General features: G+C 37.2%; 1 protein-coding gene across 4 annotated transcripts in view; it reads left to right on the top strand.

Annotated features, from left to right (window-relative positions):
- The first annotated feature begins 3,209 nt into the window (after positions 1-3,209).
- myo9b (myosin IXb) overlaps positions 3,210-26,519 on the top strand; it is a 62,666-nt gene continuing 39,356 nt past the window's right edge. For 2 of the 4 annotated variants that reach the window (XM_065276987.2, XM_065276990.1), the window contains exons 1-6: positions 3,210-3,548; positions 3,958-4,854; positions 21,374-21,468; positions 22,901-22,963; positions 23,213-23,312; positions 24,658-24,758. In XM_065276987.2, coding sequence (XP_065133059.1) covers positions 4,018-4,854; positions 21,374-21,468; positions 22,901-22,963; positions 23,213-23,312; positions 24,658-24,758 — 1,196 coding nt within the window. In that variant the 5' untranslated portion in view covers positions 3,210-3,548; positions 3,958-4,017. The remainder of the gene's footprint in view (positions 3,549-3,957; positions 4,855-21,373; positions 21,469-22,900; positions 22,964-23,212; positions 23,313-24,657; positions 24,759-26,519) is intronic. The other 2 variants (XM_065276989.1, XM_065276988.1) reach the window with 1 other exon arrangement.

Here is a 26,519-nt window from a genome sequence, read left to right on the forward strand (position 1 = left end):
GTATTTGTTACAATGAACAACACAAATCAATATATACATTTCATGACTTTTCTGTATCACATGGACAATAAGTAATGAACATTTCAGCTGAGATGTTATATTATCAGATGGTGTACAATCAGTAGGCTATGGGTTTTCTTTATAGGTTAGCTGCTTGTAAAAAAAAAAAACTGCAAGACAAGACAACCTGCTTTTTATTAATTATTTCTCGATATCAAAGTTATCAAAAATATTTTTCTACTGTTTTATAACAAAGTTTAATATAAAAAATTAAGTTTTGAGTTTTAATATCCAGTACTTGGGGTGGTTTCCCAGACAGGGATTAGCATCTTGAGATGCAAATGCTTGCACTGATATATTTTAAGATATGTCAGAGCAAGTTGTTTTCGATCAAGATGACACTAACATTTAAGTTAGTTCCTGGACAGGTCTTATCCTAGTCCCAGACTAAAATGCGTGTTTGAGCTGACTTAATTTTATAGTCCATACTTAATAGGTAGTTCTAATGCAGAACAAATAGTGCTGCATTAACACTGAAATCTCTACTAATAACTAATAAAGAAGAACAATTAACTAATAAATAGGTAATAGTAAACTAATCTTCATTAATCTACACTTAGTACCTTATAATGACACATTTTTTTTTGCAAATGTTTAAAAAAAGACAAACTATCGATTTCTTTTATGCATTTGCATTAATATTCAGACCCTTTGCAATAACACTTGAATTTTTTTCTTCTGATCATTACTGAAATTTTTCTACCCCTTGATGGGAGTCCACCTATGCTAAAATAAACGAATTGGACAGGATTTGGAAAGGCACACACCTCTCTATACAAGGCCTCACAGCTGACAATGCATATCAGAGAAAAAAAACAAGCAATGTGGTCGAAGGAACTGCTAGCAGAGCTCAGAAACAGGATGGATGCACAACACAGATCTGGGTAGGGCTACAAAACACATCCGCTTCATTAACCTCCTAAGACCAGGGGTTTCATTTATAAACTTGTTGTGATCTATAAAAAACAAAACTTGATGGGAGAAAGGGCTTGAAGGGTGGGATCTAAGGATGATGTACCCACACTTGCAGGTGATCTGTGATTGATAAAAGGAACATTGCTTTGTTTTTTAAGTCTTAATATTTTTTTGCCATATGAAATTTTTGGATTTTGTGTGTATGTAGACTTTTAGTAATGATCTTACGCACAGTTTTATAAATGAGATCCCTGGTGTCCTGGTGTGTTGTTTGCACCATAATTCTGTGTTACTGGAACCTATTGTACACAAAAGTGGACAATTACACTGCTTCATGCCCAAAGAAAAATTTACACATAACCTGGGTCATCACCTGGGTCATCACCTGCCCAATAGGCTGATTCTCACGAAATTTAGAAGGTGTTCAGCATCAGATTTTTTAAAAAGCCCTTGAAGCCATTTTTTTTTTTTGCACATATAAGATTAAGGTCTGAATTTACTATAGCCATTATTTTTAGAGGATTTAAAAATATTTCCTATAGAATTATTTACATTTTTTAGATTATCATTAACAAAAATTATCATCACCGCAACATGATATTACATTAAATAAATGCATTTACAAACTCATGTTTCGGTAATGAGAACTAAAAAGTTGTCTAGGTACTATGACAAACAAAATTTCAACTTTTATCTGGAGAAAAAAAAATATGAACTGCTTACCTGGTAGCCATCTTGTGTGTCACAGTCAATTAGGTCCCTTCCAACTATTTTTTTGTTGTTGAAAATGTTAGTTCATTGAGGGCTTAAACTATGATTGAAAATTGTTGCGGAGGATGATAAAATTGGTCTTGGACACATTTATATTCCTTATTATTGTCTCTACATTTACCAATGATCACTAAAAACCCCATGTTTCTTTACTGTAAATGCTTATAGTTTAACATGCATGCACTGAAGCTTTTTAGTTTTTTAAGATTTTTTTATATTATATAAAATATTTCCATGTCAAAGAACCCAAATCCAGTCATGGACACGTTGCGGCAATTAATTTTTTCCCCTTAAATGTGGAAAAAACAACAAAATTGGTTTGTATGATGTCATTTGAAATCATGTGCAAAATAATACATGAAGAGATGTTTGTAACTGTATGCTTCTTATTTTGGTTGCATTTACTTTTTTAATCAAAATTTGGTGTTTCATGACACCTCATAAGTCTAATTTAGCGAGAATCACCCAATACCATCCCAACCGTAAAGCATAGTGGTGGCAGCATCATGCTGTGGGGTCAGCATCTGCATCATCGATACATGGGGCCTGGTAACAGAAAAGACTACAAAGAGCTGGACATGAACTACAAAACGCGACTTCAAAATAAAAGACATGAAAACACACTACACTACAACACACTACGCAGAAAAATACAAAACCCGTATCATATTTAAATGTGTTGAATTAGTGTATAAGCATTGTAAAGCATACGTATAAAACGAAATTTATTTAATAAGGTACATGAATCATCTTTTAAGTGGTAGATAATAATGTTTGTACAAGTTATTATCGAAGTTTATATAGTTATTCGAACCTGTGATTGAGAAAACCCAAACATTTTTAAACTGGGTGGTCCTTGTGTTGACTGATAGTAATAGTCTGAAGTCTCCGTTTGATTGTTGTATGCTGACACCTAGTGGTGAAAAACAAACGTTGACTCTGACGTCACAGGTTATATTAATCCATGATCTGATATTGTCCAATCGTAGCCTGTTTTTGCTCGTCTGCACGAAAAACTATGTTGACTCTTTAAAAGTTTTTTTTTTTTTTTTGAAAAAAAAAAAAAAAAACCCTCGCATCATATTTTTTAAATATATGGTGGTTAGCAATATTTAGATAGTTAATCGTCCCTTTAAATAAATAATTTGCAATCAATTTAAATAAATAATTTGTCCTGATTTGCAATGTCTTACCATTTTTGCTTATAGATACTGTATTTTTTGTATACGTTTTATTATAATTGTACAATGTTTGGGTTAACATAGGCCTTTATTTAAATAAAATTATTTAAAGATTTTTTTTGTGATATAGATAAGTGTCCAGGTTTAAACTTTACATAAGTTAAACATAAACAGTCAAAACTAATAATCGTGAATGCTTGACCAGTGTTATATAACAGCAGCTATAGGTCGAGCACAGGTGTGTACCTGCGTCAGGGCGTCACACAACTGCAATAGCAGCTTGAACGCGGAGGAGGGCGGCGCGTCATCGCACGCCTCAACTACAATTATACCAAACTGCGATGTAAGGAAGTAAAACGCCGACAGGAATGAAACTGTCGTCAGTCTTTTAGAGAAATATACTAGTTTTACTTATTTTTTGGACTGAGTATTGTGTCCGCTCTTCAGAGTGTCGCGCGCTTAGGTTTTACCTGTGTTGTATTTATCGACGCGTCGCGTTTTGGTTACGCGGTAATGCAGGTAAACGATTTGGATTAGTATCTGAAGTGCTGAAAGCTTTCCCCAGGATTTTTCCTTGTTGGATATGAATGTGACCTGGAAAACAAGAGTGTTTTAAAACGGGTATATATTTTTTGATTTATTATGGGATGGTTTCATTTTTCAAGCCAAGCCCCTGACTTGAGTATTATCTGATCTTTATGTGTAGATGTTGTTACTTTTGTTTAAACGCGTCAGGAAGTTGTTGTTTTGTTTAGTCTCTCGTGTACTAAATACTTGTTTATGGTGTGTATGAAATTGATAACTCAGTCTATACATGTAATAGTTTGTTTTTACATACATTTTATGTTTAAAAAACGATAAGGTATTTATATTTTAAACATTTAGAAGATAGTTACTTTTTTTGTGTGTGTGTTTTTAGTGCCAAAAATCTTTACGTTTAGTTCCTGCATAAAGGGCAAGTGTGTACATGATTTGACTGGTGGTCTGACTGCTGTTTGTCTCTAACCTCACATTTTTCTTTCTGCCCTAGATACTTATCATGCTGTACATTGCAGTGTGGTGTGCTAGTGTATGTCTATGTGTTTGAAGAATGAATGTTATCAACGGCAAGGGGACAACCTGCCAGGATGAAACGCTCTGTACGCTTCAAATCTACCCCAGGTTGTCCAACAAACCAGCACCATGCTGCATCCTCAAGGTCCCAAAGGAAGCCACGGCAGCCAGCGTCATCAAGAACGCCCTGGGCATGCTTCGACTGGACACGTCCAAACCCTACGTCCTCGTGGAGGTCCAGGAGTACGGTGGAGAGGAGTGGGTCCTTCAAGCCAACGACCTGCCTGTTCAGAGAGTCCTGCTGTGGCCTAGAAAGGCCCAGGAGCAGCACCCTCAAAGCGACGGATACTTTTTCGCCCTTCAGGAAGGAAGCCGCGACGGAATTGTCCGGTATGACGTTATGCCATCTGTCCGTCGAGAAAAAGAAGCTCAGGGACTCGTGACAAGGGGCTTTGTGGCACCCCAACCTCAGGAATACGATGATTTGTGTAACCTGTCTGAGCTAACAGAGGAGAGCATCCTGGCCACCCTACGCCATCGCTTCCACAAGCAGAAGATCTACACCTTTGCCAGCAACATTCTTATCGCCGTGAATCCCTTCAAATTTCTGCCTATATACAATCCCAGATATGTCAAGATGTACGAGAACCATACGCTCGGAAAGCTAGATCCGCACATCTTTGCCATAGCAGACGCCGCCTTCCACACTATGCTAAACAAACAGGTTAACCAATGCATTGTTATCTCGGGGGAGAGTGGCTCAGGCAAAACGCAAAGCACCAATTTCCTTATCCACTGCTTGACTGCTCTCAGTCAGAAGGGTTATACTAGTGGAGTGGAGAGGACCATACTGGGAGCAGGTCCTGTGTTAGAGGTATGCTATGTGTGCTTGTTTTTGTACTTTGTTCGAAAAAATAGTAAACCAAAAGGACGTAGAAAGTGGTTCTCAACATTTTTTTTTTACTTCAAGGCCCTCCATTATCTACAACGGTATTTTCAACTCACAAATCTACCCAGCTTGACATAACAAAAAACTATGGATTTCTTTTTATCACAAAAATAATCAAACACTAGATTTTTTGAGCTTATGTTAATGGTTGTTTTTGTTATTTTAAGTCATTGTAAAGATTTAGTTCACCCCAGAATTAAAATTAGCCCATTTTTACCCATACGCTCTTTTTAGCTTTATAATGGCTTTGGATAGTGCCCCATTTTTAATGCTTCAAAACCACATCCATCGCGCAAAAAAAAACCCAATTCATACAGTTATTAAAATGTTTTTTGAGGTAAAGCGATGGACTTTTGAAAAGAAACCATTTATATTTTAAACTTAATAAACTTAATAAACTTAATATTTCAAACTGCACCTCTGACACAACATTACAAAAGACATTTAATATTAGTATGAATTAGTTTTTGATGGATGGATGTGCTTTTTGAAGTTTTAAAAAAAGTGTCATTCTTCAATGCCATTATAAAGCTGAAAAGAGACAGGATATTATTTAATATAACTGACCAAAGAAGAAAGTTATACACAGGGTTGCTTGGGGGTGAGTAAAATATGGACTAATTTTCTTTTTGGCGTGAACTTTGTCACCATGCATGTTCCTTAGTTGACAAATTTAACTGAGAAGCTGACTCATAAAGTTTATTCAAGTTTATTGAATCGGGTTGAAACAATTTCTTGCCTGTTTTAAACTTAAACTTTATTATTTTATCTTGGGTAATTTTGATTCTAAAGTAAATATATCTCAATCTAAAGGTGCCAAAGAATGCATTGAAATAATATGTTCAATTGTTCTCAGATATCTATATAAAAGGTATGTGTCTTTATTAAGTGCAAAAAATAATTAGAGATGGTTTTACATGTCCATTTACAACCGTAAGATTTCCCCTTAGAATAAAATGGTCTATTATAACCATATTTGAAAAGGTCATGAACAATAAAGTTAAGCTCTGCTCTGATTGGCTGTTTCTCAGAGCAGCTCCTTCAGTAGCCCTCTGTGTGTGTAAACAGACCTTGTGTTTAATCGTGTATCAGATGAAGATACAGAATTTGTGACTCCGCAGTCACAACTTTGTTTTTAGCATTGTAACAACATTGAAGTAATTTAATGTTGGGGCGTATATCTCGAATATAACATCACAGTTGGTGTTATGTTAAGATTGGCCTGTTTTTCAACTGTCTTTTGCTTGCACACGGTTTACATAAGAAGGAGGCAACAATGGTGTATTATTTTTCTTTGCTTAGATAAATACAGTTTTATATTCTAAGGCACCTTTAAGAATTTTAAGACATTTTACTGTAAAACAAGACAAAAAAAGCTGCTGAGACAGACATTCGCTTTTTTGCAGTGTAACTACAGTTGTTGTGATTACAGGGTTATCTTCCCTAGATCACTGACACTTTAGCGGTAGTTTCGTTTCTCAAAACTGTCCTCGAATCATTCATCACATTCAAATGCGTAACTCGTCTCTATTTCTTGATTTAGTGATAAGGAGTCTCTCAGGGGTGGAAATAATGACCTCTGCTCAGGAAGTGGCTTGTGCTCTTATCGTATTTTGCACATATTTAGGTGTAGAGGTGTGATGCCTTTAAATCTAGCTATTGCGTATTGTGTGAGACACTGTTAGTGTCTACGTTACCCCTTTTGCTTTCAACATAAGCCTATTAGCTGTATGAGGATCTTGAAACTGTTCACACATCACATGGACAGGGCACTGCAACACAGCTTCCTCTGCTTACTCCAATCGAAAGTTTTGTCTTCACGTATGCTATAAATAGAAAGTAGCATATAGATTATGGGCCTCATTGAATCATTGTGAACTTCTTGTTGGGTGGAAATAATAGTCAGCGGTTTATCACGCCCTTATATTTTTAGGCAATGCTATTGTAACTTAAACAATGAGGTGAATGACAGATTCACAGTAGCATTGTTCACCTCCGAGTGGGTTTTGCATTGTGTACAGTGGTCTTCATTGGACGTAACTGATGTCAGTAGTTATTTTTGTGGCATATTTCTTCATTTTCTGGGTTCTAAGGTCCGGTTTGTTGACCTGTGGCTTTGTTTTTTAAGCTGTTCTTCCTCAAGCGTCACACACCATTCAGTTATTTCACAATATCAAGAATTTAGTAAACTGTCGACTTTGCTCCAGGATATCATTGTTTAAGTATCTTATACACTTTTTTTATGTGTATAAAAGTTTTTTTAACAATCCACTTCCTTATTTTTCTCATGTTCAAGTGCCTGTAATGAAAGCACTTACTATTCCTGGGGTTTCCGGGAATTCCCTCCGCCCCCGAACCAACTTGTCATTTGCCGCCTGTTCAGCGCAAATCTATTGGGAATCTCAGCCTGACTCCAAACAGGTCGAACGAGTTTTCGGCATTTCTAACAGCCATTTTCCTTTATGAACACTTTCCCAGCCCCCTTACAGTTCTGGAGAAACATTTACAAAGAAAGCAAATAGCAACCAGGAACAACTACTTGTATTATTTCTTAATGATTCATGGACTTTTTCTGATGAAGTAGGATGGAAAAAGTGTAGGCCGGGTTATGAGAGGTTGTGTTACGCATAAAGGAAGTAAAACAAGTGACCCTTGGGGACTGTGACATACATCATGTGGCCATAAGGTTTTTGATGATAAACAACCGCACTTCTGTGATTTAAGATTGAATTCCAGATTTATTCCACTAAAGTTTTGAATTCATGGCTTTAGATGCATTATGCTTTTGGCAGACAGTTTTATACAAACCCAAAACTTTTGAGCTGCAAACACAATGCTATGCCAGTTGAGCTATAGGAACAACTAATTATATATTCATTTATCTTTATATACTTCTTTATCAACTACACATCAGCATTGATATTGGTATTGACATCGGCTTCAAAGTCTTGTTCAAAAATGTTTTTTTTAAGAAGCCCCCCCAAAAAAACCGTTGCAAGTACTGTGTGATGCGTTTTGGTTGAAATGGTGTTAGCTTTCTCTTCAGTGTTGTTGAATAACAAACACCTGCCGCTTCTGTAGCTTCCTGTAATCAGAGCTGTTAAGTACTCAAAAAATGTCGTAATTAAGAATACCAAAAAAACTTGCATGTACTGTGTAATACGATTTGGTTAAAATGGTGTTAGTTTTCTCTTTAGTGTTGTTGAATAACAAACACCGGCTGCTTCCTGTAATCAGAGCTGTTAAGTACTCAAAAAATGTCGTAATTAAGAATACCAAAAAAACTTGCATGTACTGTGTAATACGATTTGGTTAAAATGGTGTTAGTTTTCTCTTTAGTGTTGTTGAATAACAAACACCGGCTGCTTCCTGTAATCAGAGCTGTTAAGTACTCAAAAAATGTCATAAGTAAAAGTAAAGTGAATGGACGTACTTTAAAAGTGTGCATAATGCTGTACTTTTAACTCCACTATTTTACATTTTAACTTTAATTCTCAAAGGGATAGTTCACCAAAAAAAAAAAAAAAATCTGTGATCATTCACTCACCCTCATGTTTTAAACATGTATAAATATGAACACAAAGGGAGATATGTTGAAGAATGTTTGTAACCAAACAGATCAGGGGCAAGATTTACTTCCATAGTATTATTTTTTCCATAATGTAAAAGTCAATGGTGCCCCAGTTTTGCTTTGTTACAAACATACTTAAAAATATCTTTCTATGTGTGTTCAGCAAAACAAAGTCATTTAAACAGGTTTGAAACAACTTGAGGGTGAGTAAATGATGACAGATTTTTGTAAACTGTCCCTTAAGTCAGTGGTTCTCAAACTTTTTCGGCTTGCGGCCCCCCTTGTGGGCAGTGCATCCCTTTGGGGCCCCTTTAAAAAAATTTATGACAAAACATTCTAAAACATAAAATTAGAATTAAAGGCATGGTATCTGATTTTGAAAAATGCTAACTTTAGCCTACTAGAACTGAAGTCACGATCAAACCCACCCTCAATTCAAATCAGCATCCAAAGTCACACCTCCTCCAAAACACATGAACACCCACAGACCAGAAGCCCAATCATGTCTTGTTCACCAGTGAGAAAACTTTGCAGTACATACAAAGTTAGTAACATTACCAAAATAACGAACATAAATAACTGTTTTAAATTAAAGTTAGATTTATCTAAATATAATCATACTGCGTATCTACCTTTCTAAAAGAAACACTAAAACCCTTTCAGACCCTTTGGTTTTGTGGAAAAGCAGTAAAGTTACCGATGTTAATTTGGGTTTTTGCTCTTTGCTGATCCAGACGCTTTTTGTCATTTAATGAGTGGTTTAATTTCACAGAATTTATGATAAATTGGTGTTTTTTATAGGGGTGAGCATGATATATCGCTTGGGATAATATCGTTGTTGTTGTTTTAACAATGTGCAAAATTATATTTTTGAGCTTTTCAAAAACCTTCGGTGCCTTTGGTGCACAGAAATTAAATAAGCATGGGCTTTCAAAGCGTGATGTAGCAGCACAGATTGTGGCGTGTGTATGGCTTGTAAAAATCAACGTCATATTCATTTTTAATACTTAAGCCAGTCGCACTCTTTGCAAATTATATGTCGCGAATGGAGGATGTGCACAGGCAAGCCGCGCTTTTTCTCATAGTTCATATTCACCAATATGAACTATGAACAGTAAACTATTAATAACATAACAGTGTGAAATGGCTGAAAAGGAACTCGCTACATTAAAGCAATAAACCATTATGTACAGCTGTGCATCACCTCTCATGCTTAACGCATTTTCTGATGTTATTTTTGCTTCAAGTACGCTACTGTTTAGTACTGTTTACTTGAATGCTTCCTTTTTAAATAAGACCTTTCTCTGTTTGTTTAATAACATCAACATTAACCTTAATCATATTAATATGTTATAGAAGGGAGCTAGAACAATACAAGAATTTCACAAACATTTTAAAATGCTTGTTCATTTATAAATACTTTGTCCTGACATATCTTAACATATATCAGTGGCATTGTTTTGTCTCAAGATGCGCACCAGTAATGGTGTAAAAACTACGCCCCTTACTCAAGTAAAAGTAATTAAGTACTAGAATTTGTATGTACTTATAAAGTGATATTTAAAGGTAGGGTAACACATTTTGAAAAACGCTAACGGTAGCCGCCTAGCAATGAAATCCCGATCCCACCCTCAAGTCAAATCGCTCTCCAAAGTCACGCCTCTTTCCAAACACATGAACACGCACAGATCAGACGGTCACGTCTCATGTCTCATTCACCAGTGAGAAAACTTTGCAGTACAAAGTGAATAACACTTCCAAAATAACCAACATAAACAACTGGTCTACATCAGAATTAGTTTAAGCACACGTTCGGTTGTGTAGACGTAGTAACTATATCGTTATGCTAATCCGTAAACGAACACAAATTTCATAAGCAACACAACGTTTCATCAAAGTATAATATCTGAATCCATCTCAATACAAACATATCGCGTACCTACCTTACCAAAATAAACAGTGCAACGACCCTTTCAGACCCTTGGTGTTTTCATCTCGTGGTATAGCACTAAAGTTACTGATGTTAATTTGGATTTTTGCTCTTGCTGATCCAGGAAGTTTTTGCTGTTGTTGTTATAAAAGATGCATTTAGTTTGGTTGCTCCTGTGTAGGTTGTCAATTCAGCAGAAAAGTTTGGTGTTCTCTCTCGCTGTTTACAGACAGAGCGCACGTGAACGCGCCGATGACGTATGGTATCTGCGTGGACTCGCTGCGCGGTGGGAATTCAAATTACGCTTACGTATGATGGACATAAAAGGAAACGTCCGTTCGGACCGAAATCTATGATTTGTTGAACATTTTTTGGTCCTACGCCTTTCACAGATGACATACATTTTTACAAATACATTTAAACAACTTAACACAGTGATTGCTATCAGGATGTGAGGAGACTTTTAACCAGCATAACTAAAAATGTTTCAGGATCAAATCTGTTACCCTACCTTTAACGTAGTGGACTAAAAAGTAGATTATGCTTCAGAATGTAGTGAAGTAAAAGAAAAATACTTCAGTACTTCACACCTTTGACTGAAATATCTCATAGTGACTTTGGTATGTTGTATTCCTGTGAACCCACAAAACAACGTGGACATTGTTTGTCTAGTAGTGTTATTTACACACTGTACTCTATTGTCTATTATGCATTCCCACAAGATACTCCACTTCCTCAATGATAGTGTTTATGGTTTGATTCTGAGACCTCGTGGAGATACAGTAATGGGGATATTACTATCCCCAAGTGTGGTGACTCCATCATTAGACATCCATTACCAGCCCATTTGATTCATTTAGGTGTTTGTACTGGTCCCAAAACTCCATAAGCCGTGAAGTTGAGACCCAAAGACGGTAAAATCGGACCCTGTAGAACAACAAACAATCTTAGGGCATGTTCATACTTGACATGTTTGGTTTGATTAAAACAAACTCTGGTGTGATTGCTCGGTCGGTGCGGTTCATTTGAGTAAATATGAATGCTGCCATCACAACTTTGGTGCGCACTTAACAAACTAAACAAAACCACTGTAAAGGTGGGTCTCGATCTGCATCCAAACAAACTCTGATGGGTTAAGACTGATGTGAACACACTTGGACCAGAGACGGCGCAATGAACCAAAAAAAAAGGATTTGATATTAGATGCGCATGTTTACTTCAGCATGCAGCATTGTTGTTCATAAAAAATGACAAATCCGGTGGTGACCTTATTCTTATGCGTTAAGGTTCATTACGTTCTCTTAGTTAGGAATACAAAGAAAACCAAGACCAAAAGAACCCAACTACAAATATGAACACACTCTTAATAACATAGTTACTTCGCAATGCCTTAGAACCATTCTGGCTGTATGGCTCCATAAAGAACCTTAGTTTGAAGAACCTTTTTGTTTTACAAAGGTTATTTGTTAAAAAGGTAATAATAAAAAAAGAAACGGTTCATCTACAGTCCTCAGACTAAACGGTTCTTTATAGCAGCGGATTTTTCCCCAAACTTTAGTTTTACTTCCCGGATATATGACGTCAATATAAGAGTTTTTGACTAACCTCCGCCTACAGGAATATGTCAGCTCACTATGTATTTCTAAAAGAAGGGACTTCATTGAACAAGAAAGACATCAGCCCGTTTTTAGGACAGAGAAAACAGTGGTATAGAAATAAGTAAACTGTGTAAACACATGTTATATTGACCCCGTAAACCCAATCAAATTTTCACTGTCATAATAAACACCGTCATATTTTTCTCACTCTCATGTTGTTATAAACTTGTATAAATGTATTTTGTTATGATGAACATGAAGAAAAATATTTTGAAGAATGTTTGTAACCAAACTAATCATGAGCCCCATTCACTTCCATAGTAGGAAATGGGAATGCTATGGAAGTGAATGGGGCTCATGAACAGTTATGAAAATACCTTATGGTATATCATATCAAAATGAATGTCATTAGTTGGACTAAACTGTTAATTATTTATTTACCGCTACTACAACTTGCGTGACCCACCTTATTCCACCGTGCGACCCACAAGTTGGTCCCCACCCACAGCTTGAAAACCCCTTTATGACATCAGTTTGAAGGACATTTTAAGCACCTTTATTTTTAAGAGTGAAAAATTAGAAGAGGTCAAATTTAACCAAAAAGTGCTTGAATGATTTTTGAGGAACATCCAAAAACTGCTGCACCTGTCAAAAGTGTATAAAACAAGTAAAAACTATCAAAAGGAAAACAAAACAAGGAAGTTAAGTAATATCTTTGTAATGGTATTGCAGTTGTAAGTCTGAATATTTTTGTTATTGGTTTTTCTCTGTGCAGCGTCATTGCATTATACTAATAATATATCTGAGGCTGTCACCTATGTCTTTCTGGTTTCACCTCTCCGCTAAAATAACTTTTCAAGAGAAGCTTCAAGCGCATCTGCTGGATGTTAAAGCTGTGCTTTGTAGCATTAAGTTAAGAGATCTGATGTAGGCCTGGGTGAGCTGATAAGTCTGAATTTCTCCGCTCCAGTTGTCGAAGCCCAGGGCGTTGCCTTTGTCAGAATACCAGAAAGAATGGCTGTATGTCAACATGTTAAGACAGGTTGTGATAGGCTTGCTGATAAAAACTAACAGATTCCCATTCACTTTCCTCTCTTTCAAGAGGTTAGTATTTTTTATACAGTATTAGGTTTCATGCAAGTGAAATACAAGATGTCTGTAAAACAACAACTAAAGCAAGTTTACAGCAACAACACTCCACGGTGTGTGCTCAGGTTGTGTTGCAAGTATGCATGTATTGAAAATCAATAGGGAAAAACATGCAAACGTGTTGTTGCATGTTTGGCGCTTGTGTCAGAGTCTTTACACAGATAATATTTTTAAAGCTACAGTGTGTCATTTCTGCATCACTGGCAGTCTGTGTTACAAAAATAATTTGGGTTTGCCTATTGGGCTGCTACAAAGAGAGACATTTTTAGTACCACACACCCACATGTTTTACCCATAGTGTAAAAACTTGGCTTACTTGTTGTTGTTGTTTATACACCTGAGAGAGTAATGCTAGAAGTTTCTGATGTAGATTGAATTGTTGATCTAGTTGAAATTTTATTTTTGTAAATACTCTTGATTATGGGCTGCAACTAATGATTACTTTCTTAATCGATTAGTTGGACGAGTATTTTTCGTTTAAAACCTAAACACATACGGCCAGATTTACTAAATGGGGCAATGTAGCGTGAAAGCACAAAGCTGCTCTTAACATGGGAAACAAAAAAACAGCAAGCGCCTTCAGCTGAACTCAATCGAAACAGAGCACTTACTCGTGCAACAACTTATTTCAGTTGCTTAAGAGTTATGAAAACCACATTTAATGTGGCAACAGTATTTGGAAAAAAAAAAGTAAATTATCGCCTCATTACCCTATTTAACTTGCCTTAAATCTCTGGTAAAAACTGATAAATATGGTTCTTCTTAATATCCTTTACTAACATGCAAGTTCACCATCCTTCCTCCACATTCTCGTTCCGTGAACCTCTGGAGTTGTGAGTTAAGACTGTTTTTTTACTGTTGTTTCTGTGGTTTAACTACAATTCAGTGTATGAAACTTTTCAATCTGGTTATAGAAAATTACACAGTACTAAATCTGACTTATTGAAAGTCACAAACGATATTATGTTGTCTACGGATAATGGGAATGCTGTTGCTTTGGTTCTTTTAGATCTCAGCTCAGCATTTGATATGGTTGATCATGATATCTTAATTTCTCGTATGGAAAATGATGTAGGCATTCAGGGTACTGTTCTTAAATGGTTTCGGTCATTTTTAACAAACAGGAATTTCTCAGTATGTATTGGAAAGTATACTTCTTCAGTAGCACACCTCTCATGTGGTGTTCCACAGGGTTCGATCCTTGCTCCCACACTTTTTTCTTTATATATGCTACCACTGGGATCTCTGCTCTCTATGGTGTATCGTTTCATTTATATGCCGATGACACTCAGTTGTATCTTCCCATAAAACGCAATGATTCATGTTCTATTAAGGCTTTGATAGCATGTGTACAGGATCTTAAATCATGGCTTTCACAAAACTTTTAAGCCTTAAATGAGAAAAAAACTAAAGTTATGATCTTTGGACCAAGTGACTTTTATGATCGTTATACTCTCGATCTAGGTGTTTTAAGTCCTTGGGCCCTATTTTAACGATCTGAAACGCAAGTGCGAAGCGCAAAGCGCAAGTGACTTTGTGGGCGGATCTTGGGCGCTGTTGCTATTTTCCCGACGGGAAATCAATAAATCAATAAGGGGTTGGTCTGAAGTAGGTTCATTATTCATAGGTGTGGTTTGGGTGTAACGTCAAATAAACCAATCAGAACGTCATCCAACATTCCCTTTAAACGCAAGGGCGCAAGTTTCATGGCGGGTTGCTATTATTATGACAGATTTACCAGGCGCACGCCAGGAGCGGTTCACAGCCGAGGAGACCGACGTTCTTGTAAGAGCAGTCAAAGACAGAGAAGTTGTTTTGTATGGGGATGGGAGAAACCTGCCCAAATCAGCGTCGGTTAAACAGGTGTGGGAGGAAATAGCCACAATTGTCTCATCAGCTGGCATCCCCATCGTTGCGCCAAGCAATACAATGATGTCAGGAGATAATAAAAAATAATAACTGTTGCATCTGTGTAGATTGGATAAGCAAAGTGTGTGCGCGTTGTGCACGCTATACATTATGGTCAAGCAGCGCCCTCAAAATAGAATAATGAACCACGCGCAACACGCCACTGACTTTAGACTAGTTTTTTTCTGGTCAGTGGCGCAATTGTTTTTTGAAACTGGAAAATAGCATCAGGGGTGGTTTGCGCCGAAACACGCCTCCTTTTTTGCGCTGAACCACCTAGGGAGTGCAAGTTCATTCCCTAGTTTGCCGACGTGCATCTGGGGAGGGAAAAACCCGCTGTGCGCCGGTGCAAAATACGAATGATACATGTGTCACTGACAAAGTCAATTGCGCTGGGTGCAAGATAGGGCCCCTTATGTTACTCCATGCACTAAAAACCTTGGCTTTTTAATTGATTCAGGATTCCAGTTTGACAAACGGATCAATTCAGTGGTCAAGTCATGTTTTTTCATCTATATGTCGCTTAGCTAAAGTTAAACCTTTTCTTTCCGTTAAGAATTTTGAAACTGTTATTCATGCTTTCATTACCACACGACTTGACTACTGCAATTCACTTTATTATGGAGCAAATAGTTAAAGGTATAGCGGAAGATTTTCCCGAATTATTTAAAAGAACCGCCCCTCGATATTTTTTAGAAAATGCTCCCGAGAGGGAACGCCTGTTAAACGCGTGCACGAGACAGAGAGAGAGCGTGCAGGAGCTCAGTTCTTCTCTTCGCTCTGTTTACAAGTTGCTGTCGGCATGTTTACCGTGTCTGTGCGGTTCGTGACTTGTACCAGGGCTAGCATCGCAAATCATAGCTTACATCAACTTTTACCAGCAGTGATTTTAAATGGATTTCTCCAAATTGCATGACAAAATGTACCTTTCCAGTAGAAACTTCGCGTGGGAAGCCCAACCTGTCCTTTTAGCTCACGCCAGCGTGTGAAATAGTCTCCCATAAACATCTGGGGCCCTATCTTGCACCCAGCGCAATTGACTTTGTCAGTGACGCATGTATCATTCGTATTTTGCGCCGGCGCACAGCTGGGTTTTTCCCTCCACAGATGCACGTCAGCAAACTAGGGAATGAACTTGCGCTCCCTGGGCGGTTCAGCGCAAAAAGGAGGCGTGTTCCAGCGCAAACCATCCCTGATGCTATTTTGCAGTTTCAAAAAACAATTGCGCTACTAACCAAAAAAAACTAGTCTAAAGTCAGTGGCGCGTTGCGCATGCTATTTTAAGGGCGCATGATTGACCATAATGTATAGGGTGCACAACGCGCATACACTTTGCTTATCTAATCTACACAGATGCAACAGTTATTTTTGCAAATCATAAATTGTTACACTTACACTTAAAAATAGTGGTGAGCATTGTGGTGATAGTTTTTATTTATTCTCATGCAAATAACGATTAAAATATTTTCATAACTTTGTTGTGTGGCTGTATTACGTTTATTTTATGTAAATAATAGTTAAAATGTTTTCATAAGAAACCTTAATGTATATGAACTTGATTTGTAAGAGTACTTTGGGGTTGGACCTTGCTTGCGTTTCTTGGGTCCGATTTCAAAGCCCCCAAACCCTTTCAGCGGTGATGGTGGATGCAGCGATGTCCTCTGCTGGCGTCAAGTCCTGAGGCAGATCCACCTCCCGTTACACGGCGTGCCCGATTTATGCTGGCAAGCGTGGGATTCCCCCGTACAAGGACGTCGGTCTCCTCGGCTGTGAACCGCTCCTGGCGTGCGCCTGGTAAATCCGTCATAATAATAGCAACCCGCCATGGAACTTGCGCCCTTGCGTTTAAAGGGAATGTTGGCTAGCGTTCTGATTGGTTTATTTGACGTTACGCCCAAACCACACCTATGAATAATGAACCTACTTCAGACCAACCCCTTATTGATTTGCGCCCGGCGCAAGAGTTATTTCTCACGCCGGGAAAATAGCAACAGCGCCCAAGATCCGCCCACAAACTCACTTGCGCGTTGCGCTTCGCACTTGCGTTTCAGATCGTTAAAATAGAGCCCCTGGTCTTGTTTCTTTATTTATAGTCCTTTCTCTTCTTGTCATACAATTCGTAGACACTTTTTCTCTTGCGACCCTCAGACATTTCGAAAAAAAACACAGTGAGAACGCGACCTTCAATGAATGGTTGAAACCGTAGAACAACACACATACACGTGAAAGTGCGCATGTGCAGAAAGCGAACGTAGAGGCGAGCACGTGCGACGGTTATACGTCAACATATAATCAGAATGATTGACATCTGGGATGACCAATAACAGTGGTGATCCACCCGGAAAACGAAAATCTTCCGCTATACCTTTAATCTGTTGGGCGTTTACAAATTGTTCAGAATGCGGCAGCAAGACTTTTAACTAGCAGCAAAAAATATGATCATATCACTCCCATATTGAGGTCTCTGTGTTGGCTTCCGGTTAAATCCAGAATAGATTATAAAATATTAGTTTTCGTGTATAAATGTCTATATGGCTTGGCTCCAAACTATCTTTCTGTTTTAGTACACCCTCATTACCCAACCACGTCACTTAGGTCTGGTGATCTTGGATTACTCTCTGTGTCCAGGACCAAGCTAAAACATAGAGGGGACAGAGCCTTTGCAAAGGCTGGCCCCAAACTATGGAATAGCTTGCCAGAATCTATTCGAATGGTACCATCCCTTTCCACTTTTAAATGTAAGCTTAAATCCTGTTTTTTATCTATAGTGTTTAATAACTAATACTTTTTTACTGTGTGTATTTTATTTTGCTGTGTTGAAGTGGTTACTTTTAAAGGGGTCATATGATGAAAATGTTAGCATTGCCACTTTGTAGGTGTGAGCAAAAATAGGTCATTGAAATTTGGCTTTCATTATGATGTCATAAGGATATCTTATTAGAATAATACCGCCTCCTTAATCTGAACTCTCCAACCACTGCACTGCCATTTAGTGCAGAGAGAAAGAAAGAGAAAGGAAGGACTTGACAGCACAATTGAGTTTGAATTACAACAAACCACCATCATTGTGATCAGTGGTTGCACTTCATCCGCTCATTTGCATTTTAAAAAAACACACCCAAAACGACACATTTTTGCTCAAAACCTACAAAGTGGCAATGCTAACATTTTCATCATATGACCCCTTTAAGGATTGTTTTCTAATGTACGGCACTAGGGCTGCACGATTCAAGCTAAAATGTGAATCCCGATTTTTTCCAGGGGAATTGAGATCCCGATTCTCTCACCCGATTCTCTTTATTTTAACAAAAACATTTATTATGCACTTAACTAAAAAATGTGCTACAGGACTTTCAGTTATAATAACGTTTCTTAAAAGTCTCTTTTTCTAATTTTAGACCCCTTAAAATTTAGAATAATTTAAAATTTGTTAGCTGTTAAATTGCACCTGTGCTTTTTGTACTATCAAACTGGCCAACCTTAAAACTTTAAAAACACTAACGTTAAACCTTTAAAAGACTAAAAGATCAACATTTTGAGGCATCAGAGAGAAACGCAGACATGTAACAATGTTCCCCTCGTGCGAAAAACCCTTTCTAATGGGGAACGCAAAGAGGCCGTTTCTCAATGTGAAGGCTGCAGCCTCTCTGGAGGTCGCATTTCTAAACTGCGTATCATAAAGACTGTCTAATTTCAGAATATTAACAATTAACGTTATAAAGATGACTAATATTTTTAGTTAATAATAAATTGTTGAAGTATGTTAAAGGCGCTCTAAGCGAATAATGTGCGACGTCACTTCCTGTTGATGTTTGAACTGTTTTCAAACAGACAGAGCGTAGCTAACTCCTCCCCCTCCCCCTCCCTTCCGTGCTTTCATGAACGTGCCCAACCCCCACCCCCAAATCCTTCTTGTCGTTTATTGGCTGGAATACTTTGTTTTGTTTTCTGAAGCTAGGTTTGGCCATTTGTTGATATTGCCGTTTGTGAAGCCTGGGCTGTCTACAGAGATCACGTTTTTTTACAGTTTGATCAGCGGACAGGCAGCAAGCAGATAGTGAGGAGATGTTTCCGGTATGTAACAAAAAATGTTTTATGGTCTAAAATGCTTCAATTCGCTTAGAGCACCTTTAATGACTTGCGAATGTAATGCTGCGTTCCAGGCAACCGGTAACCCGTAACTCACGAGTTCAAATTCACGACTCACGACTCTGAACTGGGAGTACATCGATCTAGTACGAGTTCACGGGTGGGAAGTCACGGGTTTGACTGCCGTTCCAGTGCACTTTCACCGGTAGAAGGTTGTAAAAACACGAGTTACATGCTGCCTGGAACGCATAGAGTCGTGGTTTTGAAGTCGTAACTCACGGGTTTAAAAGCCTGCCTTGAACGCAGCATAATGCTCCGTTGACTCAAATGAACCAGGCTTGATGACGTATACAGCCTGCATGCGACCTCCTGAGGTTGCAGCCTTCCGATTTAGAAACGTCCGGAGCCTGAGGTAAATAATTTCCTTGCCTTTTTTCGAAACCAATGTTGTTGCATCTTCACTTTCTCCGTCGCCACCAGGATTTTCCACAGTGACACTCGTTTATCCTCTCTTTTTTGTGAAAATTGCCGCTCCAGATCCACCAAGTAAACAACTGTGTTTAGGTCTGCCGCCTTGTTATACGTCACGCGAGTGACAGCGGAACACCGCAAATGAGATGAGAGAGAGGAGAGAAACGATCGGGTCTGATTGGTGAATGAATAGGGTTTGGTTTTACCCTGTATGAATGTGTGTTAGCAAGTTTGACTGATATTCTTGGGTTGTTGTAATGTAAATACGTGAACACTTGAACGCAGAAACTGAATACAGGGAAATACTGTAAATGCAAGTGAATCGCCGTCATTTAAAATGAAGATCGCATATATGTATGAATCGAGATCGTGATTCTTTTTCGATTAATCGTGCAGCCCTATACGGCACTTTGGTCAACCTTGTGGTTGTTTTTATGTGTGCTTTATAAAGAAATGTACTACTACTATTTAAAGTGAATAAATTGTAAAGAAAAATAAATACAATTAAATAACTAAAGTAAATCGTTGAATTCATTAAATGTTCAAAATATTATGAATCTTTATTTAGAAGAAAATAAACATTGGTTGGCCTACTCATGAGCAATTACACATGTTTAGGGGAATAGGGCATTATTAATATACCATGTAAAGTGGTAGGCTATGTGCTAGAAATGGGTAAACCACCGTGCCAGGCAGTGCCCACATTGTCCCTCAGAAACATACCCCTTGTGTAGAAGTGTACTTTTCACACTTAAAGTGCAAAAGCTACACTTTGAGTTTTACTAACAACTCTCGCTGTATGAAGCAGACACTGGTCCTCCCATTACGACGATTGTGTGGGAGCATGGGACGTTACAGACCTACGAATTGATAATGAAATTAGTTGACAACTATTTTCATAATCAAATATTATATTTTATATAGGGATGCACCGATAGGATTTTTTTGGGCCGATACCGATTTAAACAGACAACTTCTGGCCGATACCGATGCCGATACCGATATTAAACACTTGTATACAATACTATACAGTTGGTCTATTAGCTAGTTTATTTCTGCATCAAATAATTTTTACCTGAAAACGGATTTGATCTAATTAACATTCAACTGACCAACATAATAAGAGAGGCACAAATTAAGCTAAAACAAATATAATAAGACAACATGACAACCTTCAAAGGTGGTTTTTGCTATTCAGCATTTATTTTATTAACAACATTAACTCATTTTTTACATATAATGGATTTCTTTATGTAGTTAATTAATAAACAATCGGTATCTGCCTTTCTCGTGCTATTGCCGATATGCCTATGGTTTCAAACTCATCAAAAATCTGCCGATAAATATCGGCGGCCGATACATCGGTGCATCACTAATTTTATTTGCTATATTTTGTTGAGTAGTGCAGCCCTATATTACATATTAATGTATTTGAGTGCCAATTGTTGCATTGGCCTCTGTTTTTTTTATTCCAAGCACTTTGTTGACCAGCTACTTGCTGTGGTTTGTGCTTCTGATAATAATAGCAAAACCATTACCATGAAACTATGTTTGCTGTGACCTCAGTTTCTGTGGTTTGCCTAAATTCTGATTTTAATGTTTGTTGTTCACATCTTTTATCCTCTCTGTTTTAGCCTCCCAGCATTCGTGATAACCGTATCAATGTTTTGTCTGAAATATTTTTGTTTGTGCATTTTGATCTGATTCATGTCTCTTTGGTGTTGTCAGGCCTTTGGCAATGCCAAAACAGCATACAACAACAACTCCAGCCGCTTCGGGAAGTTCATTCAAGTCAATTATCTGGAGAGTGGCGTTGTGAGGGGGTGAGTCACATGTGTGTTTCTGCACGCTCCCTGTGTCATACAACAGATGACTGCTCATCATCAGCCATATTTTCAAGACATTGATAACATGATGTTAAAGCGCTTAATCATACTGAACATATGCAGAAAATTACCAAAGAGGATTAGAGCCAAGCTAAAATAAAAGGTAAAATCATCTCGAGATCAAAGTCATTCAAATACAAGAATAAAGTTATTATTTAACGGGGAAAAAATTCATTATTTAACAGGAATAAAGTCGTTATTTAACGGGAATAAAGTCGTTATCTAACGGGAATAAAGTCAATATATAGCATGAATAAAGTATAATGAGATTTTTGATTTTAAACTCGGAAAGCTTCCTCCATGATAGGAGTAGCCATTTACTCTGTTAAGGCAGTGATATAAATATACACTTCATTCACTACACACTATAATATATTATTAAAAAGCATGTACGTTGAAACAGAAAAGCCCAGAATGTGCTTGTTTTCATTGAAACGCCATTTTGCGTTTGTGCTCCTATTCTGGGATCTTCACTTGCCTGTACACAAAATGTTTTTATTTATAAAATGTTTGCTTTATTTGGTGTTTTAATATTACTCTGTAGATGCATTAAGCCACTTAACCTAAAGCTTTCATACTGTTGCTTTCATGAGAACACGCAAGTGAAACGTAGCCGTCTTCTACGTTGCAATTTGTATGCAAAATATTATTAGTATATTTTAAACAACTTTATTCTCATTAAATAACGACTTTATTCTCGTTAAATAACGACTTTATTCTCGTTAAATAACGACTTTATTCTCGTTAAATAACGACTTTATTCTCGTTAAATAACGACTTTATTTTCGTTAAATAACGTCTTTACTCTCGTTAAATAACGTCTTTATTCTTGTTAAATAACAACTTTATTCTCGTTAAATAACGACTTTATTCTTGTTAAATAACGTCTTTACTCTCGGTAATTAACAACTTTATTCTTGTTAAATAACTACTTTATTCTCGTTAAATAACGCCTTTACTCTCGGTAAATAACGAATTTATTCTTGGTAAATAACGACTTTATTCTCGTTAAATAACGACTTTATTCTCAAAATTATATTTTTTGTGACGTTATTTTAGCATTTTAATGACTTTAATCTCAAGATGGTTTTATTTTTTTAATTTAGCTTGGCCCTGATCCTCCTTGGTAGAAAATAAACATTCTGGTGTTTAATAAAAAATTATAATTTAGTATACTTTTAAATGCAAGAATTGGTAGGAGACATGATCTTGTGGTTAGTGCATGCTCCAACACACTGAGCTGTGTTGCTCATGCAGGTTTAAATCTAATATATCACAAAATCTCCTGTTCTCTATCTACTTTATGAATAAGACAAATGCAAAAATGTCAAAATTGAAATTTCTTATACTGTTTGTTGTATTGTTCCAGGGCTGTTGTTGAGAAGTACTTATTAGAGAAATGCCGTCTAGTATCCAGAGGAAAAACAGAAAGGTAAAACAAATATCCCACACTGATGCAACATCTTTAAATACATTTTAATCGTTACTAAACATGTAACACATTATATTATAAATTACATTATGATATTATGTGGTACTGCATACATTTCTTTCTGGTGTATTTTTTTAAATAATCATCTTTCTGAATAATTTTATGCTTCTGTATATAGTAGTGCATATATAAATGTGTGTATGTCTATATGTGGGTTTATGACGTATTTGTTTAATCCTCTACTGGCAGGAATTACCATGTTTTTTACTATCTGTTGACCGGGGCTTCAGAAGAGGAGAGAGATGAGTTTATGCTCTTGAGGCCTGAAGATTACAACTACCTCAAACAAGTAACTATCAGAACAACCGTCACAGAGAAAAAACCTCTAACAAAACCATTTTAATATTTTGTCACATTGATCTCTAAATAACTAAAATCATTTTGCGTAATTATGCATTAAAGGAAAATTATGTGCCGATACCGACAATTCTAGATGCATTTTGCCCGAAAATGTTTTTAAATAATTATTTAAAAAGGTTTTTGTATAATTGAATTTATATTAATATAAAGATCTGAGTTGAACTAAAAACAATCAAACTTTTTGAAAGTTACACACCAAAATGGAATGGGAAAAAAAACAACGAAATATTCTTCATTTAGTTAAATGCAACAGAATTAAAATTAACATATTTTTATCTAAATAATGTAAAGTTCTAGAAAACCATTTCATGCAAAACATTAGTAAAGTAATGCAGTAACTCTCTGTAGTCTTGTTAATACTTCATTTCATTAAGAAACTCAATCATTTTAATAAAAACAACAGGCATGCCACAGCATGACAGTGGGCCTCTGTTCTGCTTATGCCAATGGGCTTAAAATGGGCTTCAGTGACATCAGCACCTGCTCCTTATCAGTCCAGCATGAGTAATCGAAAACCGTGCACTTCATCATCAGTTGTTGACGAACCCGATGAACAGTAACAACCATATTTGTTAGCCTGTTGCGTTTCAGAGTTGAGGTCTTTGCGCGTGATCTTCGTGATCTCCGCATGAGGAGAGACACAATAAAACCCCCTCACGGGCAGTGGAGCATCACACAGAACGTGTGTCATTTTAAGTATTTGCACACTGCCGTCTCGATCACATTTGCTATGTAGCATTGTGATTATGTGTACAGGGAGACTGAAATCTGAGAAGCGGCCCAAAACCGATAATGCTTTTTGGTGACCGGGGAACATCCATATTAAATAAACAAATTTTGTGCTATTTGCAATGCCCAGAAGATTAAACAACACAAATGATATCTCGTAAAAAGCATTGAAATTAAATGGAAAGTTGTGCTTAAACTGATTTATGTCCTGAGAAAGAGACCTTAATAACCCAAATATTTCAAAACCAAATGCACAGCAAAATCACCAATGTTAAATTAACACTGCTGGTGTTTATATGAGTAACACCAGACCTGGTAGTCCCCATATAAATACCAGCAGTGTTGATTTAATTTAAATCTAAATCAAGTTAATTAATTAAATTTAAATTTAAATCAGTGTTGATTTGACCTGGACTGTGCTGTCCACATTAATTGTGTATCTCTTACTGTGTATAAACAATTGTCTTGTTCATTTCTTCTTTATATATCTCCAAATTGTCCAACATGTCACCATTGAGCTTTCCCCACTGCTCTTCTTCTTGCAGGAAAATCTGTTTCTAGAGGATGAAGCTGAAATGAAACATGAGTTTAAGAGACTTCACCAGGCCATGGAGATGGTCGGCTTTCTGCCCCCTACCAAAAAACAGTAAGTGTGCCGTAAAAGAGTCTCAATGTTTTCATGTAAAATAATCCAATTAACCCAGTAAGTTATTGCTTTAAAGTCATCATGAGACTAGGGATGCACAGAATCCAGATTTTTTGGGTTCGGCCGAATACCGAATCCACCGTTTAAGATTCGGCCGAATCCGAAACCGAATCCTACTCGCATCCTTATTCCATTACAGGGCTCGCAAAATTTCAAAATCCATGGTAGCCCTTCGGGCAGGCACTCTTCAGTTTTTGGTAGCCCGAAATTTTGCCAATACAAACCAATAGGTCCTCTAACCACAATGTTTAATCTGCTATTCTTGTTGTTGTTTTGATGCTGTTGGTTTTTTAACAAACAAAAAAACTGGATTTCCATGTAAACCAACTGTTCCTGCTCATCCCCACACCAGATATACCCACCATTTAAAAGTGGTTCAGTGGGTCACAAAACTCACAGTTTGGATTATCCAGTTAGAGATTGGATCATTTTTTCGATCAGATAAACAGGGGCTACTGTCGCTTTAAGAGCACAGAGTAACTCTCTTCACTGCCCGTACAATCTATATCACTTAAAAGCTTGCTGAGAGAGATTTAATTTTTTACGTGAGGATAGTAATGACTGACAGGACGAAGTTGGAGGATTTGCACAAAAATCCATGACAAATCAGTACGGATTGCTTCCTGTACTGCAGGTTCGCGCGAAAGTGAAAGTAAAACTTGCGCGCGCGCTCAAACGCAATGTAAATACCCAATGCCTGAATTTCATGCACCACAATTACCCATCCAAATCTGTGAGAGGATACAAAGGCATTTAAATATATTTTTTCCTCCCTATAAATCAAGATAGCCCGACGGGCAGGGCGGGGATGCATTTTGATAGCCCGACTGCAAAGCACAATGAAAGCGATGCGCTGCGATGCGTTAGTTTTTCCAGGTACGTCCACGAAATGTGAAACGTCCCTAAGGCTCACCGGGTAAAAAACACTTATCTCCACGTCAGCACACTGCCGCGTGACGTCGACCAGCGTAGCGCAAGCTTAGGGTTCGGTTCGGTGGGAAAAAAATCTAAGATTCGGCCGAACCCGAACCCCGTCAAAAAGCCCAGTATTCGGCCGAATCCGATTCCTGGATTCGGTGCATACCTACATGAAACTGAAGCAGCGATTGTCGTCTTTTCTGTTTTGTGATGTACATCTGAGTGAAACGGCTTCAGAAATTATAAAAAAAAAAACGTGGGACTGGACTTGATTTTGTCCATAGAGAAATGATTGAATTGTTGAAAGTTGGGCTATTTTGGTAATTGCTAAGCGCTGCAGGCTTTTCCCGAGCAGAGAAAAGTATCCGATAGCTTTGCCCTCACACCAGTCCTTGTGGGAGGAAGTGAAGAGAGTTTGTTTTGAGGAGGGGAGGAGGTTAACTTTTTTGATTGAATATTATGAGTTGACATGATTTATTTATATGATTCGCCCAGATAAGTCATTTATAAAAAACACTACAATATTTTATAAAAAAAACCATTTCAATTTCATGGTGACTTTAAACCATCTGTGATTAAAAATATTTTATGTTGATTTTCGATTCTGTTTACCTTGGTGAAAGATTTTAATGATCATTATGTATTAATCCCATTTAAAAAGATGGAGATGTTTTATTAACCCTTGTTCTGAACTAAAATGGTGTGAAATAATATATTTAATGATCATACACTTGCCTCTGGATTAGGTCTAATATAACACTAGCATTGTAAAAACGATCACAT

The sequence above is a fragment of the Paramisgurnus dabryanus genome, chromosome 6, assembly GCF_030506205.2.
Source record: "Paramisgurnus dabryanus chromosome 6, PD_genome_1.1, whole genome shotgun sequence".
Lineage (NCBI taxonomy): Eukaryota > Metazoa > Chordata > Actinopteri > Cypriniformes > Cobitidae > Paramisgurnus > Paramisgurnus dabryanus.